Source organism: Pygocentrus nattereri, chromosome 10 (genome assembly GCF_015220715.1).
Source record: "Pygocentrus nattereri isolate fPygNat1 chromosome 10, fPygNat1.pri, whole genome shotgun sequence".
Lineage (NCBI taxonomy): Eukaryota > Metazoa > Chordata > Actinopteri > Characiformes > Serrasalmidae > Pygocentrus > Pygocentrus nattereri.
The window spans coordinates 8,601,154-8,624,066 of NC_051220.1; the positions used below are offsets into that span (position 1 = coordinate 8,601,154).

At 39.5% G+C, this 22,913-nt stretch overlaps 2 protein-coding genes across 2 annotated transcripts; both read right to left on the minus strand.

Annotated features, from left to right (window-relative positions):
- Positions 1-301: 301 nt before the first annotated feature.
- Positions 302-6,205, minus strand: LOC108431663 (SE-cephalotoxin-like). Its single transcript, XM_017704962.1, has 2 exons — positions 6,097-6,205; positions 302-2,871 (listed from the first exon to the last, which is right to left on the minus strand). Exon 2 carries the CDS (start codon positions 2,867-2,869, stop codon positions 1,355-1,357), a length of 1,515 nt encoding a protein of 504 aa, XP_017560451.1. The 5' UTR covers positions 2,870-2,871; positions 6,097-6,205; the 3' UTR covers positions 302-1,354.
- A 7,512-nt stretch (positions 6,206-13,717) lies between these two features.
- LOC119264128 (SE-cephalotoxin-like) lies at positions 13,718-20,555 on the minus strand. Its single transcript, XM_037541702.1, has 2 exons — positions 20,503-20,555; positions 13,718-15,599 (listed from the first exon to the last, which is right to left on the minus strand). Exon 2 carries the CDS (start codon positions 15,595-15,597, stop codon positions 14,035-14,037), a length of 1,563 nt encoding a protein of 520 aa, XP_037397599.1. The 5' UTR covers positions 15,598-15,599; positions 20,503-20,555; the 3' UTR covers positions 13,718-14,034.
- Positions 20,556-22,913: the final 2,358 nt, after the last annotated feature.

A 22,913-nucleotide genomic window follows, 5' to 3' on the forward strand; every position in this document is an offset into this window, starting at 1 on the left:
ATATATTAGGATAAATTTTACCATAAGTACATAAGGTACCATAAGTAGCCTCACTAATGTATTTTGTTCTGTGCGTTTAGTTTTAATTGATGGTTTTAGCTAAACTGGTGTAAAATGTTATTAGGCTTCAAGTGCGTGTGTGCAGATCGTGATGGTGCAGTATATTGTGGCATGACTGTGTTTGCTCATTTTTTCAGTCAGTCTTGTGTGGATTTATAGTAAATTAACTAACATGTAATGCTTTTTGGGGATGGGTGATTGGCTCTGTTTTCTTTTATATAACAATAAAAGACACAGAATGTGTAAAACGTGGTGCTGCTTTATTAAAACAAGTCACATCAACTTTATTTAACTTTAACCATATTTAACCTTCTCATCACTGTATGGTTCTGAGTGAGGAACAAGATAAAGCTCCCCCTGTAACACAGAGCTTTACCAGTGTTTACACTTTGCCAGTGTAAAAGTCAGTAAATGCATCCGGCAAACTAAAACCCCAGTTATAGTGGGGTTGTTTACAGTGTCCATGATTTCCAAAAAGGAGAAGGTGGCCAAGTTTCTGGATCCTCTGTATATATGATTTCTTCTTTGCGTTTTAGGGCTTTAACTCGCAAAAGGCTGGAAAAGCTGTATCACGCTAAATATACATGATTGACTGGCATGATTTGATTGATTGACTGGATGATTGAATACTTTTTACAGTTTTACAGCTCTCAATTCAGTTAATGAAAGCCTTGCTATTAGCTGATGAGCCGAATCAGGTGTGTTTAATGAGGCAGTGAGCTGAAGTCTAAGGGGTTTTGGCCTGCAAGGACTGGAGGCTGACACATGTGCCAAAGGCGCTATATGTAAAACTTCTTTTTAACTTTGGTGCCATCTAATGGTTGTATAACTCCTGCTGGATTTTTGTGTTTGCTTGGACTGCAAATGAGCAGCTGCTTCCATCTTCATCATTTCATTCTTCACAGTGCCGTTCTGAGCTGTTCAGTCACTTGAGTTTTGGATTTTCTATTGGTATTAGGTCACCGATGTTGTCTTCTGTCAGTATTTCGCAAAAATCTGATATCAGATATCAGCCACTACATCTGTTGATCATGTGGTCCAGTTTAAATACAAAGATTTTCATTTCAGTCAAACTATTTATTTGTCAGTTTCCTTTCCTTAGTAATGTTCTTTTGTCAGCTGCACATCTTTTCAGGCTCATAATGTTGAGGTGTTTTCTCACAGTGGAAGGATGGACAGAAACACGTGTGAATTTTTTCAGATCTGAAACGAGTAGAGCTTGATTTTTTTTTTCTTTTTTCTTTTTTTTTTTCTTTTTCAGTCTGGCTTTTGTGGTGCTGATGGATAGACTCGTCTAGACTGTCAGGGTCATTGTTGTGTTCACTTTCGTTTCACACATGTCTCCAAAGTAACCGTCTTGACAAACACACAGCCATTCGTTGGATTTCAGCAGCTGCTTGCACTGGCCATTGTTCTGACATGGGTTATGTTTGCAGACAGGCGTCTTCGTGGAGACGTGCACGGAAATCTTGTATCGATAATCATCCATTAAACACTCTGTTCGATCAACTGGTGGTGGGAGCTCTGCAAATTCATAGCTGTAGGCCGCATGTGTTAATTTGGCGTAATCTGTAACATGTATATTTTCGCTAGCTCCACCATATGATTCCCAAGGAAAAAAATAGCATCTGGGATCACATTGTGGTTTTTGCCTAAAGCATGTTTTGACTATATTTTTAACGTTTTCTCCAGTGTCTTTGTCTGAGTCTGCTTTCAGAGTGTAGGTAACAGCCACGATGATCTTGTCTGATATGGGGATCTTAGTCATATCATATACATATATATATTTATCTTCTTCTTGCTTTTTGTCATACACCAGCACCACCCAGTTGTACCAACTGTACTTCTTATCAAGAGCATTTTTCACTTTCTCAGCTACGGCCGTCTTTTCTTCAGAAATGTGTGCTGTGCCGATGTCCTTAACGTCCGTCTTCATTTGCTCCTCGCTGTTGTCTATGCAGTACTCCACAGCTGCCCGCTGGACTTCGTAGAGGCTCTTCAACATCTGGGCATGTTTAGCTTCTTTGTCTGATGTGCTGTCAATCAGTTTCCCATAAACCTCTTTGAGTACTAACCCCTTCCACAGCAAACCACTGAGATAAAAGTTGTATTTGTTGATCTCATTTAAGTCGCATTTAAACTTATTCCTCAGCAGGTCGTTAAGGTTTTTGCCGAGTATCATGGTTCTGCCTGTCAGGTAAAGGTAAAGGGCATCCACACTGGCCTCGGTTTGCGTGTCCTTATAGTAATCTTTAAAGGTCTGGGCCGAGGCCTGGAAGTTTTTGAACCCATGCCTATTTAACTCTACAAACTTACTCCAGGCGTTGAGGATGCGGACTTCGTTTTGAGAGTAGACACTGACGTAGTTGAAGAATTCAACGTCTGTTGCTAGGTCAGAGATCTGGGTGGAGAGAGAGTCCAGTTTGCTGTTCACTTCACTAAACCCTTGCTCAAGCTTGGTCAACACCGGGTCTTCTTGCGGGATGAAGACCAAAACTGTGTTGACGATGGAGGAGATCAAAGCTCCGACGCCAGGCGCCAAACTGGCAAAGTTGGCAAGGTTCTTCATCATACTTTTCAAGTTATTGGTGTCAATCTTTCCCATCACATCATTAAGTAGAGATAGAGAGTTTGTTGCAGTTTCCAGGACTTTTTCTGTTTTCTCTCTAGTCTCGAAATCAAGGTCTCTCTTGATTCTGTAGAGGGCTAAGCGGTCGGTGGAGGAATGTGACCAAGCAGAGGACATCGTCCAGCAAAGAAGGATCAATGAAGCCAACAGCATTGAGGCAGGCCACTGTGGGGACGCCATTACTGCAACACACATAACATGAATTTATTTCCTAACTGTACATTCTGGAAATTTTGACCATAAAAACAAACTAGTATCCTACGAAACAACAGTTATGGTGCTGTGGTGGCACAGTTGCTGTTTGTGAACCAGATGTTTCAGTGCCTGTGTTGTTTTACATGCATTTTAGTGTAAAAAGAAGAAGGGCTCTTTATGTACTGAAGCTTAGCTACGAACTGAAGTTGTATGGTCTAGGCCTGATAAGCTTTCTGATGCTGTAGCTCAGCCTACAGCACATATCTGGAGGGGAAAGAGCTGGGCTAAGCTAAAGTCTAAGTCCAGCTGTTAGATGTGCTGTCTCATCTGTCCTGTTGGCTAATCACTCACTGGACATTAAACTGGACTCTGTACAGCTCTGACATACTGTAAGTATGAAGCGACGAACTGCTGTGCTCTTGTTTTTTTTGAAAAGCGTCTACACAGCCACATTGTTTATGGACATCGAGCCACACATAAAGTATGTAGGCGTGTCTTAACTCAAGTTTGATGCCTAAATTAAAAAAATATATATATTTGTCTAATATGTCAAAATGTTTTTTTTTATTTGATAAAATCATATTTAATGAATCAGTGCAGCTTAAGTATAGATACATAGATATAGATAATCAAGCCTATGATCATTGATTATATAAACACACCTTATCATTATATAAACATACCTTGAGGCCAGTAAAGTGGCCAATTCAGAAGACGACAATTTAATGAAGTTCTAAATCGTAAAAACAATATTTAAGTTCATAAACTGGCTTACGTAAGATATGGAGACACGTGTGAAGTGAAAGTGAACGCAACAATGACCCTGACACTTAAATGTGTATATGTACACACTAACACACACACACACACACATATATATATATATATATATATATATATATATATAACCATCTTGACAAACACACAGCTGTGTGTGTGTATATTATATTAGACATGTACTGTGTATATATATATATATATATATATATATATATATATATATATATACACATATATACATATATACACACACAGTACTATGCGAATATTTTAGTCATCTAAGCACATTTTTAAACAATTTACCTCAGCAGTGAGTTCATCACAATATACATATTCATAATTCAAATAAACATAAAAACAATAAAAAGGAACAAGAATTTCTTGGGTCCATATTTCTCCTTGACACCTTCACAGCCGCCACAGAGACTCGTTAATACCATCAATTACTGCATGAGCACAATTTACTGAAGCACTGATTGGTCAAACCAGGAGCTGCTTATTAACTACATATAATACTGGGCTTCCTTGAGAGGTTTGAAAATGGTTAAACAAACACACTCACATGCAGAAAATCACTATTTATATATATATAAATATATATATACACATACATACATACATACATACATACATACATACATATACACACACATATACCTACACACTGCTCAAAAAAAGGGAACACTCAAATAACACATCCTAGATCTGAATGAATGAAATATTCTCATTGAATACTCTGTTCTGAACAAAGTTGAATGTGCTGACAACAAAATCATACAAAAATCATCAATGGAAATCAAATTTATTAACCAATGGAGGCCTGGATTTGGAGTTTTAAAAATTAAAGTGGAAAAACACACGACAGGCTGATCCAACTTTGATGTAATGTCCTTAAAACAAGTCCAAATGAGGCTCAGTATTGTGTGTGGCCTCCACGTGCCTGTATGACCTCCCTACAATGCCTGGGCATGCTCCTGATGAGGTGGTAAAGCATCCACCAACTCCTGGACAGTCTGTGGTGCAACGTGGCGTTGGTGGATGGAGTCATGATGTCCCAGATGTGCTCAATCGGATTCAGGTCTGGGGAACGGACGGGCCAGTCCATAGCTTCAATGCCTTCATCTTGCAGGAACTGCTGACACACTCCAGCCACATGAGGTCTAGCATTGTCCTGCATTAGGAGGAACCCAGGGCCAACCGCACCATCATATGGTCTCACAAGGAGTCTGAGGATCTCATCTCAGTACCTAATGGCAGTCAAGGCTACCTCTGCCGAGCACATGGAGGGCTGTGCAGCCCTCCAAAGAAATGCCACCCCACACCATTACTGTCCCACTGCCAAACCGGTCATGCTGAAGCATGTTGCAGGCAGCAGCTCACTCTCCACGGCGTCTCCAGACTCTGTCACATCTGTTACATGTGCTCACTGTGAACCTGCTTTCATCTGTGAAGAGCACAGGGCACCAGTGGAGAATTTGCGGATCCTGGTGTTCTCTGGCAAATGCCAAGTGTCCTGCACTGTGTTGGCCTGTGACCACAACCCCATCTGTGGACGTCAGGCCCTCATACAATCCTCATGGAGTCGGTTTCTAACCGTTTGTGCAGACACATGCACATTTGTGGCCTGCTGGAGGTCATTTTGCAGGGCTCTGGCAGTGCTCCTCCTGTTCCTCCTTGCACAAAGGCGGAGGTAGCGGTCCTGCTGCTGGGTTGTTGCCCTCCTATGGCCTCCTCCACGTCTCCTGGTGTACTGGCCTGTGTCCTGGTAGCGCCTCCAGCCTCTGGACACTATGCTGACAGACACAGCAAACCTTCTTGCCACAGCTCGCATTGATGTGCCATCCTGGATGAGCTGCACTACCTGAGCCACTTGTGTGGGTTGTAGAGTCCGTCTCCTGCTACCACGAGTGTGAAAGCACCACCAACATTCAAAAGTGACCAAAACATCAGCCAGAAAGCAGAAAGGTACTGAGAAGTGGTCTGTGGTCCCCACCTGCAGAACCACTCCTTTATTGAGTGTGTCTTGCTAATTGACAATAATTTCCACCTGTTGTCTGTTCCATTTGCACAACAGCTGTGAAATTGATTGTCAATCAGTGTTGCTTCCTAAGTGGACAGTTTGATTTACTTGGAGTTATATTGTGTTGTTTAAGTGTTCCCTTTGTTGTTTTGAGCAGTGTGTATATTAATATACTATAAATTTTGTTTATTCAAATATTGACACTTTCATCAGCAAATAAACACAAACTACACAAATAAATAGATTCTGAAAATGTGTCGGGTGCTGTATATATATATATATATATATATATATATATATATATACAATCATAGTTTTAAATTACCACTAACCTGTATGCTGCAGCAATTATTTTCTGTTAAATAAATGAATGTTAGTTAAAGAATCAGCAAAGCAGACAAATGCTGCAGACCTGGAAAGAGGCTTGTAGAGCTGAAGTCGTGGCCCAGAGAGTTGTAGCTATTGTTGTTTGGTCACCAGGCAGGCTGAATCTGTTGCAGTCCTCTGGTCTCTGGGCTTGACGGGACACAACCGGTCATTTTTATAGGAAAATAATAGGCCACACTTGCCCTTCGGTCAAATGAGTTTCCTCTGTTTTGGGGCAGGTGGGCTGGAGTTTGCTTTGTATTGAGAAATGATAGAAAGGTGAGACAGAGCTGTGGAATTAATGGTTTAAAAATTAACTCTATTCACTGGCCTTTACCACTTCATATTTGCTAGTTATAAAACACCAAATATAAGAGGCAAGTGTTCATTTACTTCTGAGCCCTTGTAGTTTGGGTTCTATGTGTTAAATGACCTATAACTCTCACACGGTTATTTCTATACGTAAACCTGCTCAAATGAACTTTTACCAGAACAGAGAATAATACCAGGTTCTCCTCATACTCTGTTAGTAACTATTTACAGTATTTTCTTGATGAGCTAGGCAAACTTTTGTCTATAATTTTTGTGGATTTAAACTGTGTTATCATATCAGTGGACCTCAACTTGCTGGTAGATAATTCAAAAAACAGGTATGCTGAGGAATTAATGTGACACTTTCAGCATAGCGCAGCAAAAACAGGGGTCAACTGGGTCTCTTGGTCATACCCTGGACCTTGTCATCATAAAGGGCCTCAGTTTCCCGCAACCATCAATGACCTGGCCTTATCTGATCGTTTTTGTTTGTTTTTCGATGTGTCTACGACCCCACACATTTAGAACAGATCTATACCTGTGCGAAAGAGAGAAGGAAAAGAGAGAGGGAAGTGTTCTCTTTGACCTCGACTCAACTATCAGACGCTGTAAATAATTTGCTGAATATTTTTCATTCAACAGACATATCAAGCACAGTTACTGACAAACAAAGCACAATGGAAAGAAAATCCAGCGGATGAACTCCTGAATAGAGAACGTAGAAAGACTGAAAGCAAACGGTGCAAATTACAGCCTTCAGATCCACTATCAAATCCATAAAGAGATGTATTGCTCATATAATGCTGAAATATTCATATTTCAAATATTCATGAAATAGTCTTGCTTCTCTAAAATCAGTTGAACTAAGCTAAAATTGATCAAATGAGGCTATTTTTTAAACTTCAGCGAGGTTTTTGTGCTAATCACAGCACATTAAGATATCAAATGAGATATGTCTCAATACCAATAAAGGCATAACATCAGTTCTAGTGTTAGACTAGATTACTGGGTTGGATTTTCAGGTACAGTTATCAAGTGGCTCCGTTGACACCTACAAGACAGGAGATTCTTTGTTGAAATTAGAAAACATACCTCCAAACCAACATCCTTGACCTGTGGTGTCCCCCAGGGGTCGATCTTGGGGCCTTTATTATTCTACCTTTATGTGCTCCTGCTTGGAAAGATCATTACAAACAATGCTTTTTATCATAGCAGTGCTGATGACACATAAATTTACTCAGGCTTCTTATCATAGCAGTGCTATTTGTCATTGCATTAACTAAACTAACAGCTGGATGTTTCAAAATTTCCTTCAGCTGAATAAGGACAAAACTGTAATAATTTTATTTGGGAAAAATGAGGAGAGACTTAGGATTGCTACTCATCTTGACACAAAAGGACTTAAGCAAAAAGATACTGTTATAAACCTTGGTGTCTTAATTGACATCAATCTCAGTTCTGACAACCATGTGAAAGCAATAGCTGAGCCTTCTCCTAATCAGCCTACTACCATCACAAAAACCCCTTTAGAGTAAGAGGCTTTATGTCACAATAAAAAGAACTGACTGCAGTACTCCAAAGCATAAGTCCTTCTTTTTTTATTGCAGCCAAAAGCTGCAATAAAAAAGATGTAGAAATTGGTTTAAAGCACTGCTGCTTTTTTATAAATCATTAGATGAAGCTGGACCTCCACCCTAAAAAAAACCTTTCACCATGTCCTCAGTAGTATTCTTAAATTGAAAATCTGATTATGGTTGTCAGGCACAAGGAGGTCAGCCAATCAGATCGTTCTGTTTTTATAGAGTAGAGCAAGGGTCCAAGTACAGAGCCTTGGGGGACCCCAAAATCTGCCTTTTTAGCACAGTTATTAACACACAAACATCATGAAATTCAATACCTACATCATTAAAAACTTCTTTCAGCAAGACTGGAAGATTCTTGGATGTTGTTTCTGTGTAGAAAAGTATTTTCGATAGAGAGGTAAGATACAGGTCTGTAATTGGGCAAGTTATCTGTGTGAAGGTCAGGCTTTTTAAGAGATGGCTTGGTGATGGTTGGGATTCTAGTGAGGATGAGGAGATAATGAAGGAAGTTGGGAGTGTGAGGTAAGTGTGTGGGTGTACAGAGTGAAAGAAAAGGAAGTTAGAAAAAGAGAGGTAGAGAGAGTTTGTCTGTTTATCTGTGGTTATCTTGGACCTTTAAACTATCAACTCACAAAGGCAAACAGACTGACATAATGTACTGGAGATCAACATGATCAATGTTTACCCTCATAATTTCTATGTTTAACTGTCTTTAATGATTGTAGAACATCTAAGGGACCGTAGTAGTCTCATATTTTTTATATTTGTGCACCTTAAATTTTCCTTTTTCTCTAACACCTTATTCTAAATTATGATTTTAATAGCAGTATTCAAGTCCTGCAGCTTCAATTAAGGAATGGAAACTTAATTTGAATAACCAGCCCAGTAGCACACCCTCCTACACCCACCTCGCACTCTATGGCCTCTTGTCTACCATCTTAGCAGTGAATACTGTGTGAAAGGACTCAACAACTAAGAAGCTGACATATGCAACGTTCTTGAATGATCCCTGTCTGCACAGCAAGTTAACTCACAAGGACCTAGAAGTAATAAATCTGCAGACAGAACTCCTGTCAAACATGGTGCCATTATTTGTACTGTGCCTATGATACATATTATATATGTATTATATATTATATACACATTGTGTCCCAGCCTACTTATTTTAGGGATAGGATAGGGGCCAAAATAACTCTCTGTACAAAGGAGAACATGCACAGGCACACATGTTTTTGAGGTCTGAGGAATTTACACACTTTTCCAAATGAATAATGAACATATCTCTAGACTGGACCATATGGGAGAGAAGAGAGAGACACTATCTCCTCATTTTGGTAAATGTTGTTTGTGAACATATGTTAACAAAATAAACATACAGTATCTAAACACCAGTGTCAGGTTCTGTTATTTCACAGTTTTTCATTTAGACCAGTTGGTATAGCGGCTCCCAAGCCACTTTTTCTCGAAAAGTAGCCTTTGTTGCTTTGACCAACTGTAACCCTGATGTTCTTGAAGTGTGGTCCAGAAATTTGGCTATAAAATTTATAAAAATCTCTTTGATACAAATGATCATATCAATCTTTTCATTTGTTTTTGTCTCAGCAACATAAAACTTTTTATAAAAATCTCTTTGATACAAATGATCATATCAATCTTTTCATTTGTTTTTGTCTCAGCAACATAAAACTTTTCACATTGGATGCAGTAATAACACTGGGACAATTAAAGGTATTCAAAGAGAGAGTTTACGAAGCCAGCCCCCCAGGCCTGTGTGGCTATTGGCAATTTTTGGCGATTTTAAAGATCAAAATAGAGGTCCAGAAGTTCTTTTGTCTGAGAGAAGTAGACACAAGTTAATCTTTGAGCTTTTTATTTCTTCGAAATGTCAACTTCTAAATTGGCCACTTCAATCAGCCTTGCATCTTTAAGGACTGCAAATTCTCCTGAGTCTCTTGGAAACATTCCCACATTTTCCTATAAAGCTGAAATATTGGGCTTGAATATGTTGCCATAAACGGAAAAATCAGTTTCTTTTCTTTACCCACAGATGCAGACTCTCAAAACTCTCCCTGATTTAGATTGCTCCTACCAGATATGCTCCCTGCTGAAATCTCAAAAACAGTATTAGGGCTGGCAAGATTGTTAAAATCAGGGTGAATTTGTGAATTTGGAGAATCGCTAACCACACTGAGGTTTGGTTCAGGGGTTGTGCTACAATGTGCTATGATGCTATATGCATGACACATACAAGACTGATAGTGGAAAAAAAATGGAGGGTGCCAACATCCAAAGTAGTGGTCAAAGAACAGCTTAGTAGGTACACAGTGTGGTCATAGTACCAGAACGCAAATATAACGGTCATATAGAATATTGAGGGTCATGGTGTTCTCATAAGGTTCCTATTGATACTGTAGAAGGAGGAAGGAGAAATTGTACAGCAGGACTCATGAGAGATCCTTGGCAGCCTAGGCCTTTGGTAGCAAGGGATGTTGCACCACAAGGGTGGTCTGGGGCTGACCATACCAACCACAACCACCAGGACTGTTGCAGCAAAAGCAGCCTTTTCCACCAGAGGCTCTGCAATGAGTGTTGGTCCTCCACACACCATTGCTAACAATGGGGAGAAATAGGAAACAGAAAGAGGAAAGTTTTAAGTCTAGACCTAAGAGCGGTGATGGTGTCCACTTCTCAGATGTAAAAGAAGATTATTCGAAACGAGGAGGGCTCCCTAGCAAAAGTCTTTGCTTCCTCCTGCCATTTTCGACACTCTTGTAATTCTGAGAAAGCCCCCATTTTGAGAATGAAGAGTCTGTGGTGGGCAGCAAGAGACTTTTTAGAATGGATTTTTACATCAATTCCGCGTTTAACAGGGAGCCAGCGAAGATAACTGAGTACCGGAGAAATGTGTTCAAAGCGGCTGCATTTTGTATCAGTTGGAGGCTCTTTACTGAGGTTTAGGCTTAAGTTTGTTATAGAGTATAAACCCATCACATGACCTTATGTCATACATAGTTTGATATATAGTAGAGGGGCCGAGGGTAGTGCACGGTCTGCTGCTTGTTAAACAACCTGTGGAGTTTTCCAGTTTGAAGGGCACTAATTGGTCTTAAAGGCTTATCAAATTCCAGAATTGGTGTAATATAACTAACTGAAATTTACTACATTATTCCTTCCTACTCCTGACTACTCAAGTTAGGCTTAGACTATGGCTTAAGGCCCAGGTTGTGTAAAACATTTGAGGATAGGTCCAAGTCTAAGCAGGTCTTAGCTAAAATTTGAGTCTGTAGAAAAGTTAGGACACATTATTAGTAGTGTAACTCAGGATCATTCAGTGTTTCAGGCCTTTTGTTTTTTTAGGCCATTACACACTCTCTTCTGAGTCAGTCCCACTATAAATTGATCAGTCCTCACCAGGTGTCCCGAGTCCAATTGTGTAAATTCACCTTTGAGAAATATTATGCTTAGTCATGTCCTTATAATTCTGCTGCAGGGGCCTAGGCCACTCAGGGCCTCCCTGCCATCTCCCACGTTGGGTCTGAGGGTAGTGCACAGGCTGACACTTGTTGAGTTTGCTGTGGTTGCTGCTGGTAGTGGCTCACTACATAGTTTACCTTTGGATAACCAACTTTCTCTACGCTCAGCTAATCTTATCAACTACTTTTATACATTTGAATATAACGTGTGTGTGTGTGTGTGTCTACTTTAGAGGAACAAAACATTTAATATCACCAGTATTGAAAATATTCAGATATCAGACTTGTTTGTGAATTTTATACTGAAACTGAGCATCTAGCATTTAAGTTTACACAGTACAAAACTATTCACTGCTGAATTGTTTAAAGCATGTATTATTTTTTTGTCTCATGTATTATTTTGTGAAAGTTAGTGTGACCAGACATCCCCATTTTCCAATTGCAATCCTGGTTTTTAAATGTATTAAAAACACACCGCAAAGTCTTAAGACACTAGTAACACAAGCATGTGTCCACAACTTAATTTAATAGACAAAATAAACAGTCCCTTCGCCAAAGGCAGCGCATACCATGAGCCTTTGCATGTGGTCATCTACATAGCCATGCCTCCAAGGCACCAGCACCAGCCAGTGGCAGGGCACTACAATATGTTTTATCAAGTCTCACACTCATGGGGGTAGGAATGGGTAAGTTGGCAGGGTTGGGAACTGCTAAAAGAATGAGGTGAAGATAGCTGGGTAACAAAAATCCCGACTCCATGTAGTTGGAATAGGGTTCTAGTTTAAAATGCTGATTGCCTACATGCATTGCAGTTGTGCTGCTGTCTAGGGGTTGTCTGGTAATCTGGTAATCCATTGCTGAGCCATTATAGGGTCTGGAGGAAAAGGATGCAGTCCCGTAGTCCTTTGATAGCCATGAAAAGCATACATTTCAACCACAGAGTCTCAATTAGCAGATATTTCAACCTATAAAATGCAGATTTTTATAAGAATGGGAATGTTGTCAGTATTAAGACCTGCATTGATGTGATTCAGAGACCACAGAGGCCATACTTAAAATCCTGTCTGAAGACGGGATACTTACAGCCACTGGCAAATAGGTCTAAATCTGGCTGAGGAACCCAGATGGACTAGCATTCAAACATGCTTGTTGTGGTGAAGTCTCTCAGTTCAGTATATCTTGAGGTGTATCTATTTTTATCTTTGGTATAATGTGTTCTGACGCATTGTAAGCATGGAGGGGGTGGATCTGGGATGCCAGACATCAACTGACATTTCAGGAGATGTTGTGGGCTTCATTCCACAAGGTACAGGAGGAAGGTTCCCAACTGACAACCCCTGTGAGATGCTTTGAATGAATGAATCTTTTCCTGTGTGTAATTAAAATCATCCACCCACACAGCAAGATGACGTTATCTAGTATGTAACAAATACACTGAATATCAGCAAATAATCCTTTTTTTTGTATTCTACATTTTAAAGGGTTGTACGCGAAGGCCAAGGATGAAGAAAATAAACGACTGAATAAATGAATGAGGAAATGACTGAATACGAGTGGAGTGTGATTATGTTGGCTGATCTTGAAAAAGCTCAGCCTAAACCCATCAGACCAGACATCTTAAAACAGGAGAATGATTTTACTGACATCACAACCTGGATTGCAAGAGAAATTTCAGTCAACCTTTATTCAGTCAACTCAGCAAAGAGAGAGAGAGAGAGAGAGAGAGAGAGAGAGAGAGAGAAAGCATTGAGACCCATTAGAACCCTGAAAAAGAAAAACAGCTACACTGTTTGAACAGAGAGAAAAATAATTCTGAGTGAGATGAAACTAAACTCAGTAACACACAATAAAGAAACCTCAGCAGAGGAAACTGAGAAACTGGATGCCGTAAGTCAGGTACAGGTTCACAACAACAAATGACTGAAAGTGAAAGTCACATCAAATGTCTAAGAAGCTGGAGTCACCTAAGTTTGAGCAGTGAAAATTGGCATGTCCTTTCATTTCCTGGGTGGGGAAGCATGTTGGGCCATTGCTACTGAATACTATTATGTGTGAGTCAAGCAATTGGACTTTCAGTTTTCAGTTTGTGTCACTGAATCTGAGAATGGGGCAAATTGGGACTCTATCTAATGTACCTTGTTTTAAGATTTAAGTTTTAAGTTTTAAGATTTCCTGCCTAACTGAAGACACATTCATGCTCAATTTAAGAATGCACAATGAATTCACATAGAAGATAGAAACTAGCAAGGAACCTGCAAAAAACATGATAATAAATAAAAATTATTTTCCAGATCTAAGATTTTAGCGGTGCAATCTTGGTGAAACTAGTCATGTATGATAGTAGTATAAAGAACTCCTGCCGTATTATTGTGTTTGTTAGGACCACCAATTATCAGTTGCTTAGTGTCTGCCTCAGCAGATTTTCAGGAGATTTTGTCTGTTTATTTTTTTTTCATCATTTCATCCTTTATTCTCAGCTGCTCAGTCACTTGATGTGCGTTTTAGGTTTCTGATGCAATTAAGTCTTCGTTACTGTCGTCTGTTGCCATTCTGCAGAAATCTGATATCAACCATGACGTCTGTTGATAATAAGATCCAGTTTGGACTCTTTGCTTTTCAGTTTGCCTTTAGTCGTGCTCTGGGATGGGCTTTTATCTGGGGCACTGTTGTGCTCATTTTCTTCTCACATGTGTCTCCGTGGTACCCATTTTGACAAACACACAGCCATTCATTGGATTTCAGCAGTTGCTTGCACTGACCGTTGTTCTTACATGGTTGATCTTCACAGACAGGCAACTTCCTGGAGTTATGCACGAAAATCTGATATGTATAGCCGTTTATCAAACAATTGCTTTGTTTAGCAGGTGGTGGGGATTGTGCATATTTATATTTATAGGTGGCATGTGTTACTTTGGCATAATCATTAAGATGTGTCATTTTAGGGGTAGGGTTATGTCCCCAACGAATTTTGCATGGAATCTTACAATTTTTATTTTGTTCAAAGCATTCTTCAACTAATTCTGTAACTACTGCTTCAGTTTCTTTCTCTTTGTCTGGGTCTGCTTTCAGAGTGTAGGTAACAGCCACAATGATATTGTCTATGGGGATCTTAGTCATATCATCTTGTATTATTATATATTCTGTCTTTTCGTCATTGTTGTCGTACACCAGCACCACCCAGTTGTACCAGCTGTACTTCTTGTCAAGAGTATTTTTCACTTTCTCAGCGATCTCTTCCTTTTTCTCAGGACTGTGTGCTCTGGCTATCTCCTCCACATCTTTCCTCATGTACTCCTCACTGTGGTTCAGGCAGTACTCCACAACTGCCTGTTGAGCTTCAAAGACACTCTTGAACATCTGGGCATGTTCAGCTTCTTTGCCTGAATTTTTACGACTCAGTTTCACGTAAACCTCTTTGAGTACTACCCCCTTCCACAGCAAACTACTCAAAAATAAGTTATATCTGTTGATCTCACTCAAATCACATTTATACTTTTTCTTCAGCATTTCATTTATGTTTTTATTCATAGATGTGTTGTTGACCGTCAGGTAGCGGTGAAGGTTCGTCACACTGACCTCGATGTTTTCGCTTTTATAGATTTTTTTGAAGTCCATGACAGCCTCCTTAAAGTTGTTAGGCCCACTCTTACTAAGCTCCACAAACTTCTGCCAGCCATTGAGGATTTGGTTTTCAACATGAGCGTATTGGCTGGCGTAGATCTGCAATTCCATTTGTGCTTCCAGGTCAGAGATCTGGGTAGAGATAGAATCCAGCTTTCTGTTTACTTCAGAAAACCCTTCCTCCAGCTTTTTCATCACTGGGTCATCTTGAGGGATGAAAGCCAAGACTGTGTTGACAACAGAGGAGATAACAGCTCCGATGCCAGGTGCCACGCTGGCAAAGTTGGCAAGGTTCTTCATCATACCTTTCAACTGCTTTGTGTCAAAATTTCCCATTACATCATTAAGTAGAGACAGAGAGCTTGTTGCAATTTCTACAACCTTTTCTGTTTGCGCTCTGCTCTCATCAGTCAAGAGTTCCCTCTTGAGGACTGAGAGATCAGTGGAGTAATGTGATGGTTGGAGAGGGAGTTCAGCTTGTGAAGCGGAGGACGTCGTTGAGCAAAGAGGGATCAATGAAACCAACAGCAACAAAGCAGACCACCATGGGGACGACATGACTGCAACACAGATAACATAACATGGATTTATTTCCTAACTATGCATTCTAGAGTTTGACACTCCTTTTCTACCCTGGGTGGAATTTTTCCTTATTTAAATTGGCTACAAGTTTTTAACAGTGTACACACTGAAAATCCACCTAGGACACATTTATGAATTTTGGCCATAAAATAAACCAGTATAAAAGCAGTTATGGTGCTGTGTTGGTGCAGTTGCTTCTTGTGGAGCAAATATCTCAGTGACTTTGTTGTCTTACATGTGTTTGCGAATGCAGACCACGCCTTGGTAAGTGAGATAGTGAGAGGAGGGGAATTTTGGGCTAGAGTTCGGTACGGCTTCTGCAAAATTAAGTAGGAGGAGTTTAGGCGTGGTCTTTCCTCAAATTTCAGTTATGTCATGACTCCATTAAAAAAAAAAGAAGCAGTTTATGCAGTGAAGCTCAGCTACAGTAACTTTGTACTTGTACTGATCGCCAATGCTTTTATATGAGTTGTGTAGTCTAGGCCTACTAAGCTTATAGATGCTGTGGCTCAGCCTACAGTACAGATCTGGAGGTGGAAGAACTGGCCTATACTAAAGTCTAACTTTGTTAGACAAGTTCTCCCATCTACCCTTTTGGTTAATCACTCACCGGTCATTATGTTGGACTTTATTAAGCTGTGAGGAACTCTGTGTCTGAAACACAAAAAATGTTATGTGTCTGTTTTCATTGAAATGTGGCTACACAGCAACATTATGGATCTGGTCATCGAGCCACACCTGAAGTAGTATGTAGGTGTCCCTTAACTGGAATTTTATGCTCAATTTAGAATACTGTCCAATTTGTCAATGTTTTTTTTGATTGATAAGACCAGTTATATCATATCAGTGAACATCAGAATTCAAAACAGAATCACAATCACAGCTAAAGACATGAAATGACATACATCTATACACATTCATACAAACACTATGTCCATGTACATACAGTCATACATGGTATATACACACTGTATGCATATACAAGTTCACACAGTCAGTTTCATCTGTCCTGATGTTTTTATCTCGATTTTTTCTGTTTTATCAGCTTATTTGTTTGGCTATTTTTTAGAAAGGCCTATACAGGGACAGGGCTGTAAATTTGCTTTGCTTAGGTGTATTGGTTACATCTGCATTACATATCTGTAGTAGTATTAATTTTGTCAGATTTCTTTTGTAGTAGTATTAATTTTGTCTCACCCTTAGCCCTGTGTCAAATGTCCTTGTTCATTTTTATTGTATTTCATCAACCTTCTCCAGTTTTTCCTTCTTCTATTCGATCACTGGTTACACAGCTCTTGTGATAAAATGGGTGGTTCTCAAATTCTGTTTCCAGGTGCCGCTGCGTGCATTAATTCATGATATGCTACATTATCTTGCATGTACACCTTGTCAGGCTGATGGCGTGGAAGCTTAGGACATTTGTCTAATTCATCTCTTTCTTCAGAACAGGGATCATTCTAGCTTCCAGCCCTTGGGTCTGGGCCTGGAAACATTTTCTTCTGGGCATTTTAGTCTTATCAATGAAAACTATTGGGAAACTGGTAATCTAGCTGAAACCACATACTTGCCTTGCAAACACTAACCTCACTGTTAGCACTGATAAAAGTTAGCTACCTTGTTAACTGATGTATTGTGATGATATATTTGCAGGCTACATGCTACAAAAACTGTTTTTAAGGTTTGGAGAATGAGAGACATACTATCTACCTACAAAAACATGCTGTAGTGTGGGAGACACACACCTCTTTGGTTGTGAATGTGTTCCCTGTTTTGACCCATAATCCTGTGCAAATATTGTCAAAAATGAGTAATATAGAATTTGTGTTAAATGTTCAACTGTACCATGTACCTTTTCTCCCATACGTTACCATGTAGCCTATATCTGCGTATAGATCCCTGAGCTTTCCCTTGCTTGGTGTTACTTGTCCTACGTATGAGTAAATGGCATGAGTGACAAAGAAAACCTTGACTCCGTTTGTCACTTCACTATACTAAAAATGGTCTGCATAACATGACTTCAATCAAAAGGTTAGCCAAGTTGTGTGGGCTTCCACATTTTCTCAGTCGAAAACCATATACAAAAGCCATCTAACGTTAGCAATGTCCCGATGTTAAGAAATGTTAGCCCATCTAAAGTGGTTGGGATAGTGTAGTGGTTAACGCCTCTGTACGCTGTAGACTGGGGTTCAATCCCCACCTGGGCAAACACCCTACACTATACCAATAAGAGTCCTTGGGCAAGACTATACAATTTTCTAAATCAAATAGGAAATTAATTTGCTAGAGGAGGTTGATTAACTCACAATTTCCATAGATTATAATGCGACTAACATGAATGGAAAGGGGGTTGTTTGGATCAAATCGCATTTGTTGAGATTTTATCACATAGTTCCATTAAAGTTGCCCTTGCAACCTGAAGGTTTAACAACTATACAGTTGGCCTAGCCTACACTAAGCACTCATAAAATCTTGCTAGCTTGCAAACGGTCACCAGAAAAGCCATACGTTATAACTTTTAACCCATCACTTCGCCTTGTAAAATGCACGGTTTTTTTCACATTGTATAGTTAAATAAGTTGGTTCTTAACAGTGATGTTAACATAATGATATTCTGAAATTGTCCATTTACAACTTGAAAACAAAGTGATGCATAAGTCTACAAATAAGTCCAAAATGAGGCTGTGGACTGAACATCCAACTACAGCCCAAACACTAATACTAGCTCCACTTCCCAAGCGCACATTGGAAGAAATAGTAACCATAACCACCATGCAGAGTTTTTTTTTCAGATCCATCCATTGTAGCTGCAGTTTCACTGTCATAGCCTGTCTACCTTGTGAGTGAAAGTGAGTTCTCAAACATTTTAGGTAGATAAAGGCCCCCCTAATGTCACCTGTGACCAAGACATTAAGCTAACTCACTTTATTTGTGGTGAGCCTTAATATGGAATATTAGGGGTTGGAATCTCTAGGCACCTCACGATTCCATTCAATTACGATTCAAAGGCTGCAATCTGATCATAAAATGATTATCGATGCAACATGATGCGTTACAGGATCTCTTTTTTTTCACTCTGTGATGACTGTACTTCTAAAGCAAAGTATTTGTAATAATCCATAATGCATTTACGTCCAATATCTTTTATTGAGAAATCAAATGGAAGTGATTTGGCGAGTGAACTTGAAGACTCTCATTCACTGCTTTTATTTGGAGCACACGCTGCTGCCACTCATCTGCGATAAAATGCGCTGTTACAGTAAAATAAGATTAAGCGATAACAGATGTCCATGCAGCACATGATACAGCCGTACAGCTGGTTTTCTTTAGTGATTTTATAACCTTGGATTTGGTCTCGTTGCAGAGAGTCAGGGGTTACTGTGTAAGTAAAATATCTGCTAGACGGGACGTGTGCAACATAGCGCGAAAGCCCTGTTTATCAACGAACTGGAGTGCAGACTGCAGGTCACTTAGCAACACAGTCTCTCCTAGCTAGTAACGACAGAAAAGGCAAAGAGAGAGATTTAGCTAACGAACATTTGGAGATTAAAGGACTTATTCGCATTTATAAGCACCTTAGTTGATTTCCTGCAATATTAAATTTGCAACGATTGACTGTTAAACACTAAAAGGTTGCCTCTCTTTCGAATGTTCTCTTCCACCTTAAATGGTGCCCCATTTACATTTGGCGCCTCAGTCAGATTTTAAGGTGGAACGGAAAAATTTGAACAAGAAGCTGGAGAATAAGAAGCGACTTCAGCCTCGTAAAACAGCCAAACGATGAGAGACATTTTACAATAAGCTGCTCTACTTCTGAGATAAAGTTTTCTGGCGCAAATGGAAGAAAAACAGCTATAACTGAGCTAAAGCTTAAAGCAGAGCAAAGTAAATCTGAGTTTTCGTTCATATTTTTTAGCCTATACTAGGACATTCACACACACTGAGACATACTAGACTTTAAATGTTGTGGCTCACAAGGTGATCTGATTTTTGTTGAAAGGACAAAATGCCTCTTCTTAACATTTGGGTTGTGACTCCTGACCAAGCCTGGCTTTAATGCATAGTTTATCCAGTCGGATTTCTCGCTCATCCAAAATGTTTTTGTTCTATGCCGCCACAGACTGACCTGGTGCTGCACTTATCCACTTCCGAGTTCCGCCCTTTGTGTTCCGTCAATATTATGTTATACACTGAAATTCAGAAAATCGATTTTTGACATTTGTGAATTGATTCAGAATTGTTTACATCCGTATTGCGATGCATCTAAGAAGCTATTTTTTCCCACACCCCTACCATGTATCATGTCCACATTGCTTACCTTCTGACGTAACAATATATTAAATGTTTTCTCAGATTAGTTATGCTGAAAATGGACCCAAATGTCTGCTCATTTCTTTCTTCCAACTGATGTTGTCATTATTTAATACTAACTTTGGCTAAAATAGCTGAAACATTAATGTAAGGTTAGTCTTCATGGTATTTAGTCCTGATATGCTCTGTGCAGTATAGACAAAGGAAGTGCTGCATATGCCATCCAATGAACAGGATATTTGGATTGTGATTTAGAAAAATAAGTCTGTAACATTTTGTTTTATAATTCATACAAATTTAAACAGAGATTTTGGTAAAGTTTTTTTAAAACTAAATTTTACTCTCATCTTTTTTCTTCTTGATATACTCACAGTTAGTGTTTAATGACATGGTTGCCATCTCGTCACTGTCTTGTCTTAGTCATGGAAATAAACGTCGTGAATGAACATATTTTGTCAGTTTTTGTTAGAGAAATTACTGTAACCTGTATGCAGCAATACTTATCTAAATGTTTTCTGTTAAATAAATGAATGTTAGTTTAAAAAATCAGCAAAGCAGGTAAACACTGCAGACCTGTAAAGAGGCTTGGAGAGCTGGATTCCGAGCCCAGAGAGGTGTGGTTGGTGTTGTTTGGTCAGCAGGTAGGCTGAATCTGGAGGTTGTCGGAGTCTCAGAGGAAGCCTCTGATCTCTGAGCTTGACGGGACAGAACCGGTCATTTTTATAAGACGCTGATTAGCCACACCTGCCCTTCAGCCAAATGATTTTCATCTACTCTGGACCAGGTAGGGCTGGAGAGAAGGAGATTGCCTTGTATGGAGAAATGATAGAAAGGTGAGGCAGAGCTGTGGACTCATTTTAAACGAAAGACCCCAGAATATGAATTCTATTCAAAGGTCTTTACCACTTCAAATTTGTTTTCACTTCAAAATTGCTAGTTATAAAACACTGAATATAATAGGCGAGTGTCCAATTTCTTCTGATCCCTTGCAGTTTGGGTGCTATGTTTCAAAAGAGCTATACCTTCCACACAGTTCTCCCTATATTGATGTAAATCTGCTTAAAATAAAGCTGAAACTAGATACCTTAACATAGTACCCATTCATTTACTATAAATCCAGCTCTTCTAAACATCACATATCTTTGAATCAGCTCTCCAAAACGTCACGTTTATGAGTGCTACCAGAACAGACAAAAAGGAAGGGAGCACTGTATTCAAATAATCTTTTCAGTGCAAAAAGTCATCATTTGGTGACTTTACATCATTTGAGAAATGTTCTCCTCATATTCTGTTAGGAAGTATTTACTCTGAAACACTCAGTGAACTACGCAAACTTTTGTCAGGAATTTGTATGGATTTTGACTGTGCTTTATCAGGACAACTCAGTTTGCATGTAGATAATGCAGAAAGCAGTTCTATGGAACTAAATGCACTACGTGACCTCTTCGGCGGTCAACTCACTGGACCTTGTCATCACAAAGGTACCCAATGTCTCTGTCGTCAAGGACTTGATGTGCCTGCATTCAGAGCAGCTGTGCAGTGGAGAGTCAAAGGCACCTTCAGAGCCTCAAATCAAATGTAAATAATTTGCTAATTAATTTTAATTCAACAGTGGTAAGTATTATGGAGGCCTTTGCTCCAGTAAAAGTTAAGACAAACAGAAAGCGCCATAGAAACAAAAAATCCAACTATTAAACTCGTAAAAAGAAAGCGTAGGAAGACTGAAAGCAAATGTCACAAATACAAACTTCAGATGCTTAAAGAGATGCTGTGCACATATAATGCTGAAATGTGCAAAGTAAGACAGTATTTCTTTACTATTGATACAAAGATGCAAAGGTAAAATTGACAAACATCAGGCGGGATATATCCTCTCAATCCTACAGCAACTCAAGATTTGGAATTGCCAGCAACAGAGAGAGGGGAGCCAGACATATTGTCAGAATTTAGTTTGATAGACAGTGCTATGACATAGCCATGACTGCAATATCAACCATCCTAGAACTTGACATAGGTGGGACAAGTGCTCCCCCCCTGCACTTTGTATGTGTATATCTGGTGACTGGCAGCTTCAGTCTCAAACAGGCTTGAGAATCATGTTTCTTGTGTGTGTGTGTGTGTGTGTGTGTGTGTGTGTGTGTGTGTGTGTGTGTGTGTGTGTGTGTGTGTGTGTGTGTGTGTGTGTGTGCGTGTGTGAATTCAGTTTCATTTCAACTTTATGTATTTATATAACAGCAATAACAACTGAAACTGTCTCAGGGTGTTTCACAGAACCCAAAGCCTGAATATTCCCTTTTAACAGAAAGAAATCTTGAGTGGAACCCAACTTGTAAGGGGTGTCTTATGTGCTTAGGGCCATCAAGGTAAACAGAAGGGAAGCAGAAAAATCCATAGGATCATCAGATCCATAGGGCATCAGGACAAACATATTAGTATATATTCAGTATACATTATACAAATGAAATTACATACATACATGCATACAAAACGGTACATGCATGATACATACAAGATTGATAGTGGGAAAAAATGGAGGGCAATCAGCAGAGTAGTGCTTAAAGAACAGTGGGTGCCAGCATGCAAATATAATGATCATATAACATATTACTGGTCAGGGTGTACTCATAGGGTTCCTATCAATAGAATGAGTAGATGATTGAACACATTAGCAGAGAAATGTGTAGCTAGGCTGGGAATCTGAATGTGTGCGCTGCAGGCAACACTCAGCAGAACTCAGGACACAAGCGCCAGGAGTGAACTGGCAGCAAGGAGCAGGGGATGGCAACACCTCACAGAGGAGAGCCTGACGTGAGAGGGGAGCAGAGAGGACATAATGAGGGAGTGTAATTACGTATTCTAATAGGTTGTTTTATACATGTACATGTAAACATTATTATAATGGTGGAGAACAATGGTCATGGCCATTCTCGTCGGAGGCAGTGGTCTTTCTATAGAGAGAAAAAAAATGACATATTACAGTAGCC

Coding starts and splice junctions, on each gene's coding strand:
- LOC119264128 (XM_037541702.1), bottom strand. CDS start 15,597: ATGTCGTCCCCATGGTGGTCTGCTTTGTTGCTGTTGGTTTCATTGATC.
- LOC108431663 (XM_017704962.1), bottom strand. CDS start 2,869: ATGGCGTCCCCACAGTGGCCTGCCTCAATGCTGTTGGCTTCATTGATC.